The sequence below is a fragment of the Porites lutea genome, chromosome 5 (assembly GCF_958299795.1).
Source record: "Porites lutea chromosome 5, jaPorLute2.1, whole genome shotgun sequence".
In the NCBI taxonomy this organism is placed as follows: Eukaryota; Metazoa; Cnidaria; class Anthozoa; order Scleractinia; family Poritidae; genus Porites; species Porites lutea.
This window is the reverse complement of record NC_133205.1, coordinates 26,417,936-26,435,511: the sequence shown is the minus strand read 5'-3', so window position 1 is coordinate 26,435,511 and position 17,576 is coordinate 26,417,936. Positions and strand designations below refer to the sequence as shown.

General features: G+C 38.4%; 1 protein-coding gene across 1 annotated transcript; it reads right to left on the bottom strand.

Moving 5' to 3' along the window:
- Positions 1-967: 967 nt before the first annotated feature.
- On the bottom strand, positions 968-17,487 carry LOC140937543 (alpha-N-acetylgalactosaminidase-like). Its single transcript, XM_073387103.1, has 14 exons — positions 17,344-17,487; positions 17,127-17,196; positions 15,777-15,858; positions 14,644-14,736; positions 13,600-13,636; positions 13,403-13,467; positions 10,129-10,296; positions 9,884-9,943; positions 8,883-8,984; positions 7,336-7,410; positions 5,215-5,279; positions 4,927-4,984; positions 3,270-3,386; positions 968-2,518 (listed from the first exon to the last, which is right to left on the bottom strand). Exons 1-14 carry the CDS (start codon positions 17,480-17,482, stop codon positions 2,375-2,377), a joined length of 1,275 nt encoding a protein of 424 aa, XP_073243204.1. The 5' UTR covers positions 17,483-17,487; the 3' UTR covers positions 968-2,374.
- Positions 17,488-17,576: the final 89 nt, after the last annotated feature.

Genomic DNA, 17,576 nt, shown 5'->3' with positions numbered 1-17,576 from the left:
CGAACAAAAGTGATTCAAAATGACGTCGGTAAACAGGAAATCACGACTGCTTACGATTGTCTTGATTAAGGCTATGTTTACACTATACCGGACGGCTTTCACGCCAGTACGAAAACCATACCGGATATGGCTTCTATTCACACATACGAACGATGATTTCGGGGCGCTAAGATGCGTTGCGCCGATCTCTGAAGTGGAGAAGTGTCTATACTCGTCCAAATAGCTTTTGACTGTCTTACTTGACGTGACGTGTAGTGAGCATGGGAGGGGAGGGACAAGCACAGATGGGTCACGTGGCAGGAAGGACCGAATATGTTGTCTCTAAACTACATTTTGGCCCATATAAAAACCGCTGACGAAAATAATTTGATATGAAGAAAGCTAAAAACGTAGAGAGTTACTCCCAACCTCGTTCCCAGGGCTAGTGGGTAAGAGAGAACCCTGGGAACGAGGTTGCTCCACCCCATATCGCACGGGTTACTCCAACCTCGTTCCCAGAGCTTTTTCCCTTGGACAATGGGAGGGGCGATGTTACAGTGATAAGGGTATAGTTGCGTTTTGGGCATTCCCAAAACCCCAGTCATGATATGGGCATCCCCTGTAACCCTAACCCAAACCGGAAAGGGGTTTGGGAATGGAGATGCCCAAAAGGAGGGGATGCCCATATCACTGTATCTCAGTAACACCACCCCTCCCATCTCCTAAGGGAAAAAGCCCTGGAAACGAGGTTGGGGCAACTCGGAGCCGTGGAAACGGCCGACAGTTCATACTATTTCAAACGGTGGTTTTAGCCAAATATTCGGATACAAGACGTCCGAACTAGTGCCATTCAAAAACGGCTAGTTTTAAGTTCTCCGCAATCTAAAGAAATCATGGGACTCTGTAACACACTGCTTAAACACTACAGGTGGCCCCGCCCAAAAACGAGACATGATTTTCTACAAAAAAAATCAAGCATTCTGCAACAAATAATTAAATTTTATTACAGTATTGATCGGGAGCTACTTTCAGAAAAGAGAATAGGCTCCTGTAAAAACATATTTTACGTGCAAACAGCACTCTGACCATCGGTTTTGCTCTTGGGCGAGTGGGAGATGTTAGTGTTTTCAAAAAAATCATATGCTGGGCACCCTGTCTTTTGACGCAATTTTGGATTGACGTTTTATACTTTTATACTAGTTATAGCTATCGCTAAGTGCCAACGAGCAAAGATTTTTGCCTATACGCGCGCGCTGTTCAAATTGTTTAGAAATGTTATGAATCACCGTAATTTACGAAAAATTGTTTACACTCAGTTCGATTGAATAAGCGAAAATTACCTTGAAAATAGTGCGCTGACGGTCAATAAATCCCCTGCGGTTTATATTTTATCACCCGCGCTCGACGGACTTTGAAGAGAAAATAGAGGGTCTCTGCACATTGCCCGAGTACGGTTTTAATCGCGGACATGCAACACATCATGCAACTTTGGATATTATTAGTACCATCCAAAATAACATGAATAACAAATTAATCTCATGTGGCATTTTTACTGATCTTAAAAACCTTTTGTCACGGTGAACCGTAATATACTTTTAAATAAGCTGGAACACTATGTTATAAGAGGTGTAAACAACAGTTGGTTCCTACCTACAATCTCTTGCACAGACAACTTAAGTTGGGTCATTATTTCTAATACAGTAAACCTCCTTGCGGAGTCCCGCAAGGCTCAGTGTTTGGTCCCCTGGTTGTCTTACTTTACATTAATGATATTGGTAACTGCTCGGATAAATTGAAGTTTTACCTTTTTGCTGACGATACTAGTTTACTTTAAATCATTAGAGAAGACTGTTTAGCAGAATTAAAAAAACTTTGTGAATGGCTTACTGCAAATAGGCTAACCTTGAATATTAAGAAAGCCAATTATGTCATATTTCGTCCCCATTAAAGGATACTTTCCTATCAACCTAAAATTTGGGTATTTGACAATGACAAGCAATCTCAGTTTCTTTTAGAAGGAAAAGTATGTTAAACACCTAGCTGTTTTGATAGAAAAAAACCGAAGGTGGAGACAACACACTGATCTTGTCGCTTTGAAATTAGTAAAACTATAGGAATTATAGATTAAGACATACTTAATTTTACCCTTTGTCGTGTAATTAATTGTGCTCTATTGTCTTACCTGATTAATCTTCCTTTTTCTTCAAACACTTTGTTTCTTAACATTTTATTTCACAAATCTACCTAATTATTTTTTATTCATTTATTAATTTATTTTTACACAACTCGCCTCGAAGAGCCTTAGCTACTTGCAGGTTGTATTTAAATCTATTTTGTAACAAACATTTTGAAATAAATAAAGCAGTTGTCGTTGATCGATAAAATTTTACGCAAATCACAATTCATCTTGTATGGGAGATAATTTGACCATGACCACCCCACTCGGGTTAACTTTTGCCTTGAAGCTTTTCTTAAACGTGCCAAGGTTTTTGTGTTCAAAGAGATCTCGCGCCTTTGCCAGTGATGTAGATAACCCAACCTACCAAAACGAATATATGAATAATAAATAAATAAATAAATAAATAAACAAACAAACAGACAGACAAGCAATGATAAAACAACAGCAAACATCACGATACAAACATAGTTCCCAGTTTCTCTAGACGGACCACTGAAAGAGGCAGTGTCACAGTGATATGGGCATCCCCGCGTTTTGGGTATCCCCTGTAACCCTAACGCTAACCCAAATCGCTAAGGTAATATGAGAAGGGGATGCCAACGTCACTAGGGAATGGGGATGCCCAGGCCTGCCTTGCAAGCGTTTGAAAAGGAAGGGAGAAGGGGTTTTGGGCGCGAGAGAATAGGGGCTTTCCCTCCATCCTCGCGCGCCCCTCGCGTTTCTCTCGCGCCTAAAACTTCCTTTTCCCTTCCCTTTCAAACGCCTGCCAGGCAGGCTAGGGATGCCCAAAACACGGGGATGCCCATATCACTGTAACAGCGGCGTTCATATAGAAGACCTTGGGAAACGACGAGGTCCTAGGCAAACCTTAAAAAATTTTTCTGAAAGTGCTCGTACATGTTCGATTTGACAATTGTAACCAGGAATTGATGTGGCTATATTACTTGGGGGCCTTCACCAAGTTGGAGCCTGTTCTCTTACGATTGTCTCTCTCTGGATTTTTACTAAGTATTGAACTTTCAATTGTTTAGTAAGTAAGTATTGAATTTTCAATTGTTTGCCTTTAAATTATTTCCTTTGTTTTCTAGTAAATAAATTATCTTAGCGGTACCTCATCAAAGAAAGCCTCGATTACATATGGCTGATCATGTCTTCGACTAAACAAAACCACTGCCACTGATCCGTCATACAATGGCCGACTCCACACTTCTGTGTACTGTCTGAAACTCTGCAAAAAAACAAACAAACAAACAAAAAATAAATAAATAAATAACTTATTCTTGCCACACACCCTTTGAAATATTGAGTTTCGCCTAAGACAGCAAGTTTTCACATGCGATAAGATAATATCATTGCCATGGGGAATAATTGACAATAAGATTGAAAGGTTTGTAGTGTTAATAAAAACTGTGTGTGCTGCTGAAACAGAAGACAGGGTTTCTCTGTTCTTCATCAAAGCGCACTTTGAGTTCGATCTTTGGAGAAGTAAAACACGCACATGAGTGTTTAGAATAAGCGTCCGGTTTACATATTTTCAGTTAAAGTAAATGCTGAGAATAAGTCAATTACAACACAGTAAAATCTTGCCAATAAACTAATAAAAGGTGGAAGCAAATGCATGAAACCCGCGTCACGAACGGGACAACACTTTTAAGAATGTAACGTTTGGTTCATAGCTTCATTAATCGCTGATTGGTTGAAAAAGTAGCAAAAGTTCTCTCAGCCAATCACATCGCATATACATGTAAAACCAGGGAAGCGATTTAATACGAAATTCCTTCCGTAGGGCGAGGTAAGACCAGCGCACGAACTGGCAAGTGTAACCTTATTCTAAAGGGGTAGTTCACCATCAACAAAAAGGACTCGACTTTTCCGTTGGCAAATTTCCAGGAGCAACGGAAAGTCTGAAATGGTAGTACTGTTTTCCTGACTGGAATTTTCCAAACGGAGATTAGTGTCCAATTTCCTCAAACCATCTTCGATTCCAGTTTCAGTCATGACACTGAGAATAGCACCATTTATACGAGGAAAAATAAGACGCGTCCTAATTAAGACGCAAACTGTCCTGAATAAATTACGGCACAAAACGTCTGAAAAAAGGGACACGACTTAGCTAAGACGAGTCAGCCTTATCTAAGAATAGGTGTTGGGGTGGTCTTGTATAAGACGGTTTCAGCTAAGTCGCGTCTTATTTTAAACGAAATGTGCCGTTATACGGGACACTTTGCATCTTATTCAGGAGGCGTCTTATTTTTCCTCTTATAAATGACATAATTGGCTCTGATATTAAAACAACCTTGTCCCCAGGGCTTTTCCCTCAAAAAATGGGTGGGGCGCCCACCCATTTGGTTGATGTTAAAGAATACTTCCGATCAAAGCCAGAAATGTAATACCTGGCGGGAAAATCATGATCACGTGGTACTTGATGCCGTTTGGGTTTGCTGTAAACGCGGGAACCTCGGTTGCACCTCTAAAAATACGAATTCCGATTCAAGGTAAAAAATAGAATCTCGTCAAATAAAGCCGTGATAAATCCAAAAAATCCAAACGGGTTTTAACCATGGTATCCACACAAGAGCAGCAAGACTGTTCGTGCCCTTCTCGGCGATATTTTTCGCGGGAGGTACGTTCTTTTAATCCGTCCCCAACGGAATGCTGAAAATTCAGAATCCGACGTACAGACAATTTCCATCACTGTGGACAGCCAGACCCTCAGAACCGCGAGTTTGGCGTTTATTACTCACTACATTTTGAAGACTTTCACTTACTTGTGACACTCTGCGTCCCATTTTTCCAAGCTTGTCTTGATTAACTTCTATGATCTCCCTGATATAAAATCAGAATGATTCGGTAAACTAAATGCACTATTCCAAGAATTAATAAGAAGTTGGCATTTAAAAGAAAAAAGATCGTCGAGGTGAGCACATGTTTGAGAAGAGTCTGCGTCTGTAACGAAACTAGTTAAAACGTCCACTAGCAGAGTGTTTGAAGGTACAAAATAAAACGGAGGAGATTTTGACCTTTTCACGGTACTACAAAGTAAAGATGAAACTTACCTGTTGAGTAAAATGTCTCTAGCCCATGGAGCAATGTTGCGCAGATCATTTGACATCATCAGGGGCTATCAACAAATAAACAGTATTTTAATACTGTTCATAAAAAACGAACATGTAACCTAACACTACTTGACTAACTTCTACTACTAGTCATATGTTAAACACTGTTAAGAAAACGGTAAATAGCCGCTAATAAGAAATCACATTTTTTAGGGTCTGGCAAAAAAGTTTCTTTCATTTTGGGGTAGTTTTTAGCAGTTTAGGCTAAGTAGAATCTTAATTAGGTTCCTAATTTCTATGAAGGAGATATAAGGTGCGGTTACACACACCACGGCAAAAGGCATTTCCTACGTTAACGAAGCCGTGGTAAATTTTAACGTGGGTCTAGTTTACAGTGGTAACATGACGTGGTTACACATGCGTTAATTCCCAAGTTAATTTAGCCGTTTGTACGGCCTCATTCGTGCTATTGCGGTAATAATCGCCGTCGATGATGGCAATATTTCATGTTATGTTGAGAATTTATGAAGAGTTTAGCTGAAATTTCAACTGGTATGTTAGTCCTGATAATTTAGCGAAGGTACGTGGCATTTTTCTAAATCTTGACCTTAGATTCCATTTTACAGTTCAGCTGCATCCCATTGTTCGATTACAAGCCAGGAATAGAACATATTTTTTTGGGAAATATCGTTTCTAAATTTAGCCCAACAAACGAGTTCAATCGATCTTTAATTTCTTTCAACAGCGCGAAAGAAACCCGTTTAAAAAAAGAAAGTTTTTGGCGGTTTCATGTCATTGTCAAAGAAAGAAACCTGATTGGCTCTCTTGCCTTGGGTATCGAAAAACCCTAGCTATTTACCACGTTAAATGTCATGGGCGGTTTCTTTTGTCTTTTTGACGTAACCATGGATATTTTCCATGGCAAATTTATCTCGGGAAAGTCCGGTCACACGCACCACGCCAATTTACCGCGGGACAAGTAGCCTGAGTATCAGGTCTTCCAAAGGGGCTTTTTCGCTTCCATTTTTACCCTTTTCCCCAGAAACACCTGATACTCAGGCTACGGGACAAGGGTCATTTACCACGGTAAAAGTGTCCCGTGTAACCGCACCTATAGTTGTTGACTCCAGAAAAAAATAGAAACTTTAGTTTGGTCCTTAAATAAACAGCACTTTTTCAAAACTGTACATTGCAAACCTCATTTACGCAAGGTCCATGAAGACAACCCTTAACCTTTTTTCGTCATAGGAATTACAGTAATACTTCTATTTGTAATTACGGTTTGGTGCATGTATCTTCTTGTAACATCAATTGGCAATCTCGAAGTCAAACTCCTTGGTTAAAGTGTTTATCTTAATTTACATGTAACCCACGAAAATACGAACTTGCTTATTTTGCTTGGCTAAGCAGGTTCGTCTATTTTTGGGTATTTAAGTGCCAAATTTCTACCAGCAGGTTCTTAAACCACAGGTTCTTATTAGCGGGTGTTTACTGTATAGAGCATGTCTCCCGGCAGGTTTGGGTCCAAAGTACTGGTAACCGGCCACGGGAATGACATTCTGTCGTGTGCGCATCCATATAAGACCTCTTTGGCAGTAGTAAGCGACGGGAGGTGGTCGCTTCCGAGAATCGAACCACAGGGGGTTTCTTCCGAGTAGAAGTTCGGACACATCTACTTTAAGGAGGAGAATTTATTTCATGCAATTTCCAAGTTAGGATTTATGCAGTTCCATGCTGTTACTAAAGTTCTTTGTATATTCTCTCACACAGAGACCATAAGAGATCAGAAAACTCGTTAAGTGGTCGCTTCAAGAGGTTAAAAACAATAGAAAAGCATTAAACCGTCAGCTCCAAATAGTGGTCGCGGTCGCTTACAGGAGGTGGTAGTTTACGAGAGGTTCCAACTGTAAGGCTTAAACTGGAGAAGTTTTGGTGTTTTGGATTGGTGATCGCTTAAGAGAGGTGGTCGCAAATGGAGGTTCGACTGTATTCAATTTCAGTTTTTTACCAAATGAAATTTGGGAATTCCCGTGAATGTTGTTTTATTTTTTACCTTGAGTCCTCTTGGTAAAAAAGAGTTAAAAATAACAAACAAGCAAACGAACAAAAATCTTTACTTACTGCGGCGACAATCGCCCAGATTGCAAACTGTGTCTTGGATTGCTCATAGCTAAGACTGAAATCTCCAATCAGAAGCTACAAGATTAATACAATGAAACAAATCATTTCACCGAAGAGTTGACAATTGCTCTGAGCATTTTATCCGTTAAACACTGTTCAACCGAGGATCTTCCATTCAAAAGGAACATCTGACTTTCAGAGGTAATATCATGGTAATATCAGGGGCGTAGCGTGAGATTTTGAAGGTGTACGCGCGGGGAGAGAAAACAGGGTCGGCCGGGGTTTTTGGGTATACGGTATACAGGGGCTTTTTAAATCGGGTATACGGTATATTGCAGCTTAAATACGGGTATTCGGTATATCACTTTCTTTGAATTTCAGGTATAAAGTATACCTGGGTATAATTTTGGGTATATTTGGATGAATTTTGGATATTTTGGCGAATTTTTTTCGGGTATACTGGTATACCACTACCCTCCCTCGCCAACCCTGAGAAAAGTTGTAGGACCGAAAGCGGCCCATCCTCGGGGGGTCTGGGGGGAAAATTCTTATTTTTAGGGTGCCGGAAATGCCATTTTCAGCAAATTAATACGCAGAAAAACGCAGTAGTTAGTTATTTATTTTAGCCATCTCTAGTGTTGTCGGTAAGGTACAGTTTTTACGGGAAAAAAGCCAGTGAAGCAATCAGAATTATGGAATATACAAAAGATAAAGGAAATACTAACGCAAAGACACCAATATGGTGCAAAAAGTGTATTAGTCATCCCGATTTAATGATAAAAAAATGCTTTTCCAGAAAATCAAAAAAAATTCATATTTCAGCCGGTACATGAACGCACGGGCCTATGTGCGTAAATGGACGCTACGCTCCAGAATATAATTTTTTTATAACATATATGGCCACTTCTAGGTTTAGTCCAGGCAGATGCTGACTTTCTTAGCCAGAAATGGTTGTGACATAACATCCAGTAGAAACTCGGTTATTTTATAATTAGGTCACTTGGCACTTCCTGAGTCTGAACCCCACAACCAGCTCACAAAGCTCTGAAAATCAGATGATTTTGGACCAAATCTCAAAACAGCGTTTACCATTTTCGACTATGTCATAGGGAGGGCAAAGCTTTCTGCTAGTACGTCGCCACGCCGTCAACTGATCGTAATCTTGTCTGAGTTTTTTAGCTTAGATTGCAAAACAGTCGGGGTTTTTTCTTGTGTGTGTGTGTTTTTTTTGCGTTTGTGGCGAGAGAGAGAGAGAGAGAGGAAAAAATAAATTTTTTGCGTCTCTCCTCAGTCTCACTCTCCGTTTTGGAAACCGGTCGTTTCGATACTAGTCGTTTCGAGACGAACTCAAGTCAAGTACCTGGAACTATTTACAACTCGACCAAGTAAACTTGTATCGAAAGGACTTTGTATCGAAACGACCGGTAAACTCCATTTTCACCCTCAATTCAGACCTTTCCCTTTGACAGTTTGCACATGCGTTCTTAACCTTGGCAAAAATACGGGCTGTTTTGCAGTCGATAGCTCTGCTTTCCTAATCAGTGTACCTGGTCTGGGTCATTCCAGTGTCCTGGTCCGGCAACAGGGATCATTTCATCCTGATGATCACCATACCAATCAATGATTCTAATGAGACTGTACCAAGAGTCCTTCAATAAACAGGAAGCTTGTTACACGGCATATGACTAAACTAGGATGGACGGATTCGAAAACCCACTGTAAAACCCATCGCAATCGTAGTCGTAGTCTTGTACAACTTTGGATCAATTTAGGCTTCTGAGAAAATGCCTACATTCTCCTCCCCTAAGCCATCATTTTCGGCCCTAAGTGAGAAGTAAGTGTTAATGCTAGCTTAGGGAAGGGGTAGGTGGGCAGTTTCGCAGAGACCTAAATTGACCCCAGCTTTTCAAGGAGCACGAGGATTTCTGTAGTGTCAAATTAGAAAATTATGCAACTTTTTCTGTTGGACACGCTATATTATTACAACAGATATAAGATTTGGAAACCCTATGCATGAACAAATATTGTAAAGTATTCTTTGGGCATAGTTATATTGAGACAGTCATTGTTATTAACTTTAATCCGGAATAACCCTTTTTAGAAACTCGAAATTTGACAAAGCGTATAGCCATAACCATTAAACATTAGAGCAGGTCTGATTTAACTCATCACTGTTTTCGCCTCCCTGAAATTCAACCTGCAGTTTTTGGCACTTAAAGGCCTCTTAAATATTTCTTACAAAAAGCAATAAAAAATTAAACAGATTACTCAGCTCTTTAAACCAAAGCTTTTGATGACTAGATTCAATTTGTATGTGCCATGATGCCTTCGATGGTTAAATGCGTGGCTAATGAGCCCAAAATGTATGCAATGATATCATGATGAATTCATGTAAAAATATATAAATGCTCCAAATCCTGACCCATAAATGCCACTGAAACCAACAGTTTACCTTGCTGATTGTATAACATGACTGTAGATAACTTTAATTCTAGGAGCAAATTGTTGTTCTTTAACTTTGAAATAGAGAAAAAACAAATTTCCTCACCTGTATATCATTATAATTACGCCACAAATTGCAGTGCTTTGCTATCAGTGGGTAGTTGGGCTGAAATGAAAAGGAAAAAAATGCATATTGATTAAAAAGACATTGCAACAACACAGTTTTATGGAGAAGAATAACAAAGATCAAAGATCTTCAACCTATTGATCAGTTTTCTTGGAAACTATTTTCTGATTTCTATATCCTTACCCCAGACTAAACTAGCATATACCAATATTAAGGCCAAGTACCTTTATTCCACCCCAGACTAGATAAGCAGGCCAGCTGCATGAGAACACTATGTGTCTTCCTGACTCATTTAATGCTCTTGTCACAGTTGGATAACCTTCATCAAAAGTGAGTGGATCAGCAAAGCATCCATCCATCTTCAAGTAATCTACTCCCCAGTCAGCAAACAGCTGCAGAAATGAAAGTAAGAGACCATAAATCCCCAGTAAAACTCATCTTTAACTCTTGCACCAATACTAACAAATTCTGACAACACAGTTCATTATAATTAGCAATGTTATAACATTTTTACTTTAGTGAACTGTACGCCTTCTCTGTGATGTCTTTTGCACATGATGACAAAATGAGAAATTGTGAGGTTTCTATTTTAACGAAAAGAAAAATGATAATGTTCAACCATGCATTTCTACAATAATAATATTAATATTCCACCTAGAATCTTCAGCAGTATGAAATTTAATTTTGATGTAGCATTCGTCACCAATAAATCACAGTACGCTTTAGCCTGCATGGAGGTGGTTATAGTTAGTATCTGTTTATTGAAAAAATTATAATACTTTCAACAGCTGCCACATGTACAATTCAAATGAATGCCTTTCTAGAAAAATTTCCAAATTACTGATACAATAATTTGGTACCTTATTAATTCACAAACTAAAACTTTGAATTTTTCTCTGACTGGGTTTTGGGCACTTATGGAAGTGTAGCATGAGAAAACAGCCGACATTTTGCGATTCAACCACTGTTTTCCCCGCAAAATGACATGTGAGGAACAACCACAGAAATTCTATAATGCAGGGTTTTCACTAAGAATTCTAGTCGCAGGAGAAAGGTGTGACGTTGAAAGAGGCTCCGTGTTTGAATAATAAACAGTCATAGGCTACCAAACATTTGCCAGAGAATTTTGTGTAGTTAACAGAGAATTCTCTGATCTCCTCTCCTATAGTGAACACCCTGTACTGATGACATTTCATTATCACATTCATATGTGAATTTGCAACTAATCAGAATGCTACCCAGATCTGGGTAGTGAAGTATCATCAGTATAGAATTTCTGCACTTGTTAATTTCTCAGATGTCAATTGGTGGGGAAATCAGTGGCTTCATGAAAAATGGGTTGTTTTCTCAGGCTAATGGAAACTTAAGGTGGCTCGACTGGATTTTTTGGGGTTGATACCTCCCAACTTTGAGCATTAACTACGTCGGGATGAGTAAAGATATGGAAAAAAGGTTACCATAACTGTATTACATAAAGATGAAAATTTCTTATGATCTGGGTTTTATTGCAATCGGAGTCGCCATGGCAACGTAATGACGCCATTACGTTTTTCATTTATCTTTGTGTTTCTCTGTTCCAGGAGTTTTTTGAAGAAATCGCTTTAGGGAGTATGTACCTGTTATAATTGCCTCCATTTTGGCATAGTTTGAACAAATTCTATGAGAGCGTTTTCGAAATATTTTGAAATGTAGTTTTAAGAATAATAAAAACAGTGAAATAGCATGCTAGCCACACAATTCGCGAATATTTTAAGAAAATGATAAGCTTTGGGAACGAGGCTTCATCTCATAGTGGTTTGATCCCATCGAAAACCGTATACAAAAAAAGAGGGGAATTGTTCTGGGCGATCGCGAGTAAGAAGAATTTTATTAACTTGCATTCAGCTGCTTTTGATACAGTTTTTGGACGTAATTTGGTCCATGCCTAAAAATTTCGCCTTTTTCTAAAAACCGCTCGATAAATTTTTCTATAAATTCGACAATCCCGAGATCAATTGTCAAGAAATATTCCTTGCAAGTTTCAAGAACATTGAAAATAGGGAAGGCTTTTAAATAGGGCCTCAAATATAACCAATTTTCCCCCAGATTTTGTGTTTACAAGTTAGCATCCTCATTATTCACTGGCATTGTTTTCAAGTTTCATATGCACGTGCACAACTAGCAAAAGAAATAAATTTGCATCAAAAAGAACTCTTGATTACTTTCCGAAGAAATATCCGGAATAAGCTAATAATTGGCTTGTCGTCACAGATAGCAGTGAGAGCCGAAACGGTGAACGTCACGGCTCATCGTGTAGGATGAAATACTTAATTATCTTACTCGGGTTATAACATCACAGAAACTCTCACAAAGAGTTGCTCTGATGTTATAATGTATCATTAATCTCTTTACCCGGTAATTAGCATATCCCGGAGATTTAACCGAGGGTCCTTTTTGATGCAAATTCTATCTTTTTGCTAAATGTGCACGTGTATATGAAACTTGAAAACAATGCCTGTGAATAATGAGGACGCTCACTTGTAAACACAAAATCTGGGGGGGGGGAAATGGCTATATTTGAGGCCCTATTTAAAAGCCTTCCCTATTTTCAATGTTCTTAAAACTTGCAGGGAATATTTCTTGACAATTGATCTCGGGATTGTCGAATTTATAGAAAAATTTATCGAGCGGTTTTTGGAAAAAGGCGAAATTTTTAGGCATGGACCAAATTACGTCCAAAAACTGTATCAAAGGCAGCTAAACGCAAGTTAATAAAATTCTTCTTACTCGCGATCGCCCAGAGCAATTCCCCTCTTTTTTCGTATGCAGTTTTCAATGAAATCAAACTACAATGAGATGAAGCCTCGTTCCCAAAGCTTATCATTTTCTTAAAATATTAGCGAATTGTGTAGGTAGCATGCTATTTCACTGTTTTTATTATTCTTAAAACTACATTTCAAAATATTTCAAAAACGCTCTCATAGAATTTGTTCAAACTATGCCATAATGGAGGCAATTATAACAGGTACATACTCCCTAAAGCGATTTCTTCAAAAAACTCCTGGAACAGAGAAACACAAAGAAAAATGAAAAACGTAATGGCGTCATTACGTTGCCATGGCGACTCCGATTGCAATAAAACCCAGATCATAAGAAATTTTCATCTTTATATAATACAGTTGTGGTAACCTTTTTTCCATATCTTTACTCATCCCGACGTAGTTAATGCTCAAAGTTGGGAGGTATCAACCCCAAAAAATCCAGTCGAGCCACCTTAAGTGCAAAGGTTACAACAATGGCAGGGTTAAATCAGCTGGCCTCAATTGTTCAAAAGGTGGATAATGCTATCCAGTGGATAATAAGTACAATTTGTATTGGCATCACTGATATTAATCCACTAAAGAGCGATTTATCCATTGGGCTATCCTTCAGTTTGAACAACTGGGCCCTGGTGTTTCTAGGAGACTGAAATAATATAGAGGACATGCATTGAGTTTAGAAAACGGTGTCCCTGTATACCTGCATATCCTGTTGGATGTACTCTATACTACCTGGATAACGCTCACAGGTTAGAGTGCCATAGTCTACGTAGGAGTTAAAAGGTAATGCCAAAATTAGTAATGAAGCAACATCAAGTTACAATAATATTATTGATGTATTTATGCATTTCATTCATAAAAAACTGCAATGTATTTTCAAAAACCATATGATTATACCTGCGTATAATCCAAACTTGAGGCCTTTAGAATGGATCTAATAGAAGACAGACAAAACAATATAAAGTGATGAAGATTTTAAAACTATTTTTCTTACAAAAAAACTAAAACTAATAATATCATTTATTATTATCAATTTGCTAACTAATAGATAACAACTATTGTAATTCACTACAAAGCTTTTGAGTGGGATATCCACATTACCTAGTGGTTCTTCATCTATCTACACTGGTATAATTTCCTCAGTATTGTTTCACAGGCAAGCATGTTAACCCTATAAGTCCCAATATCCACATACAAATTCTCCACACATTTCCTTACAGAGTTAGTTGAGAGAATTTGTTCAAAGATCAAAGCATCTCCCTTGGGTGATCATTATATTTATTCTCATAAACTTTTCTTTTAATAATTATGTATAATTATTATATTATGTATTGATTTTGTTAGGAGAAAATTGATGTTGGTCACTCTCGCGACTTAAAGGGTTAAAGGGGCTGAGTCACGGCTGTCTAGTTTATCCTCTTGATTAATTGCCAATTATTACATTTCCTTATGTGCTGCGGAACTTGAGGTAAACAGAGAAATTACTTGTAAAAGACAAAATCACAGCTGCAGGTCTAAAAAATATACTTCCCAAGCATTGTATCAAACGTTAAAAACAACAAAAATGAACTTTGAAAATTATTAAAAGCTAACAAGTTTTCAAAAACCCTTCTTCAAGTTTGTTCATTTGTGCTTACTTTTGTATTATTTTGTTGTGTCAGTGATACCTTCTTTAAATGTTTTGAGTGCTTATTTTTATGTTTCACTCAATTTGGTGTCAGTTTCTACTGTTACTGATCATGAGTTTTGGCAAAATTTGTGACAGGAGGACAGGAGGCAGGAGGCAGGTAGCAAAGGAGGGACTGCATTTTCTCATTTCTGTTTCTTCCAATCTCTGTTCATGGCTTGTTCACTCTTTTTAGTCCTGTCAAGTCTCAAATCTACCAGCTGAGAGCTGAGTGTCTTTTTCAGAAGATTGGGAAGAACTTAAAATCTACTTACATAATCAGCAAGGTATTTAATTCCATGTGGAAACCTGTCAGGATCTGGTTGAAGATCCCCTGTCAAAGTTCTGTTGTGAGAAGACCAGCAGTCCTGAAGAATAACATTGGACAAATGAACTGATTAGCGACTCATTTCTCCATCCAAAATTAAATTAATTTTTAAAATGCTAACAAAGAGCATCATCATATACTTGAACATGTGTTAAACATGTGGGTTTTGCTAAAAACAGACATGCAGCCCTTGGCCTGCAGTGGCCCAGTGCCCCAAAGGCCATCTGGCCTCATTGAAGGCCCAGTTCCGATTTTAAACAGATCTTTTGTCCAGTGGTTAAGGTTATCCAGTGGTAAATCCATATGGAAGCACAGATATGCATCAGGTGTGGGCATGTAACATGGACCACAATGGAGTTTGAATTTGTTTACCTTTTAAATCATTTCAATTCCTTGAAATCCTATTCTGTTTGTTGCATGTTGCCCAGTTAAAAATGTTTGATTCTCTATGCATTAGGCCCTTAGCAGCTAGCCATTCACGTGCTGCAAAACCACTATGCTGGAGAGCAAAAGTCGCACTGGGACAAGACAAACAAAAGAAATTACCATTTAAAATTATATATGCCTTTTATTGTGACTTTTGCTCTCCAGCATGGCAGTTTTGTACCAGGTGAATGGCTAGCTGCAAAGGGCTCATGTTTGTCTTTTTACAGAACCCAAAACACAAGAAAGGATGTTTATTCTCAAGTGGTATTGATACTGTGCGTGCACGTGAATTTAATTGGCACTGAGTCACTGGGCTGCCGGTCAACTCTGGATTAAAGTACCTTTCAGAGGAATCAATAGCCTGTTCCAGGGGTTCAGGTGGTGGGGAGTGAAATTCTTTTTTTCCCTTATCAATTTTTTGTTTGTGATCGACCATCTGACCTCCTGAAACAGGCTAAGGCATCTACAAAATCTAAATTGAACCTGGACTTAATACATGAAAAAAGGTTAGCATTAGGGTTACAGGGGTTGATCTGTTGCAGTCCAAGGCAGGTTTTGACAATGCCCACCTTATAGCAATTCATTTATTAAGTAAGAGTTTATAGCAGGTCAATGGAATTGAAGCAACCATAAGCATTTTCTAAGCATACTTACATCAATACAAACATACTGATAACCTGCATTTTTAAAGCCATCCTCAGCAATACGATCCGCCATCTGCATGAAGAGTTTTTCACTAAAGAACAATGACAGAACACTCAATAAACTGGGCTTCACCGGCAATGCAATGCCATTTTCAAAGCCTAAACTTTATCCCAAAAACACAAAAATAACCTTTCCATTCCTGTATTTGTGACAAAAATTTTTAGTCCCAATCAAAGATCTCTTTAATGGCTCCAAATTTTGACATCTTCATATCCTGATTCACATTATTGCAATTAGAATGCGCTACAAGAATATGTTAATGACCACTCGATCAAGTTACAATGGAGGATTGCTTTACTGTATTTCTGAACTAAACACTGACAATGATCAAACTGCGCAACAGCACATCAAAATTTGATATTTTTCAATATTTAATATTGAAATTTCTCCTTCAAAGAGGAGATCTAAACAAGTGACCTACAGCAGAGCTGTCAACTCCCCCATGTCTTCAAATATTGAGAATTGATAGGGAAGGGATGATAGATGACATCACAATGCATGGCGCATGACGTCTTTTGTGCAAAAAAAATACTTGTTGACTCCGATCATCACGAATATGTGGTGACACAAAATGCCTACCGTAAATCCTCTATTAAGCGCCCCCCTCCCCTCCCCTGATTTATTCTTCACTAATAAATGATAGACAGTATTAATCAATAACAACTGTAAAACATCATGTGGACTGATCTGGGATGGTTTATTTACCACCTGAAAGTTGGGATTTGATTCTGATCCTCAGCTGCATGACCTCCAAACTTACTCAAGTTTTTCCTCTTTGTATTCTAGTTCTTTATGGAGAACTGATACTATTGTCTTTTCTAAATTAAATAAGCCCCCCCCCCCCCCCTTTCTCAAATAAACCACCCCATCTCCAGATGGGCCTAAAATAAATAAGTCTCCTGGGGGGCTTATTAGAAGATTTATGGTAAATTGTAACTTTTGACCTGATTGGTTTACTTCTCACCAATCACTTATTTCTTATATTACAATGGCATACCAGGGTTGGTGAGGAAACGTTTCATGTTAACATCAAAGTAGCTCAACAACGCAAAATAGTTGAAATTTATTGTCGGAAAGTGGAGTCTACTGAAGAAATAGCAAACTTTCGCGATTATCCGGGAGGTTTCATACCCTAATCTGGAGACTGAGAGATACAGTCCAAAGTCTAAAATATCTCCCAGATTATCTGGGAGATTTGGTAGCACTGCCTACAGAGTACCTGGAAAATTAACTAAGAATTTTCTTTATTAAGCTTAACTCCAAAAATTAACAAAAAATATGAGTCTTGTTCAATCTCACCTTATACAATTATCTGGATCATTTTTACAATCTATATTGCAACGGAATCTCTCCCAAGCCATCCATCCCACTGCAAGTTAGAATTCAAAAGTACCAGTTAGTCTATGAACATTTGGAGAATGGGAATATGAAGGGCTTGAGTTACTAGGGACAATTGGGGCTCGCTAAAGCTTGTCAAAAGCCAACTGAGTGTGATCGTGGACATAAAATGACTTACTGGGCGGAGTTAAAGCCAAACCGTTGTCAAGAGCATCTAAACGCACTGTAAACATGACAAAATCTATTAGAATGACCACGACAAACGAGAATCGAAAATACTTCCGGAAAGAGACGAAAGAGGACTTGGAAGCCGCCATTTTGTTTGTAACGCGCGCCTGCGATCTATATTCCTTGCGGTAACTCCAAATGAAAACTTAGTATTAACCAATTATCTTTCTCGATTTAGAAGAT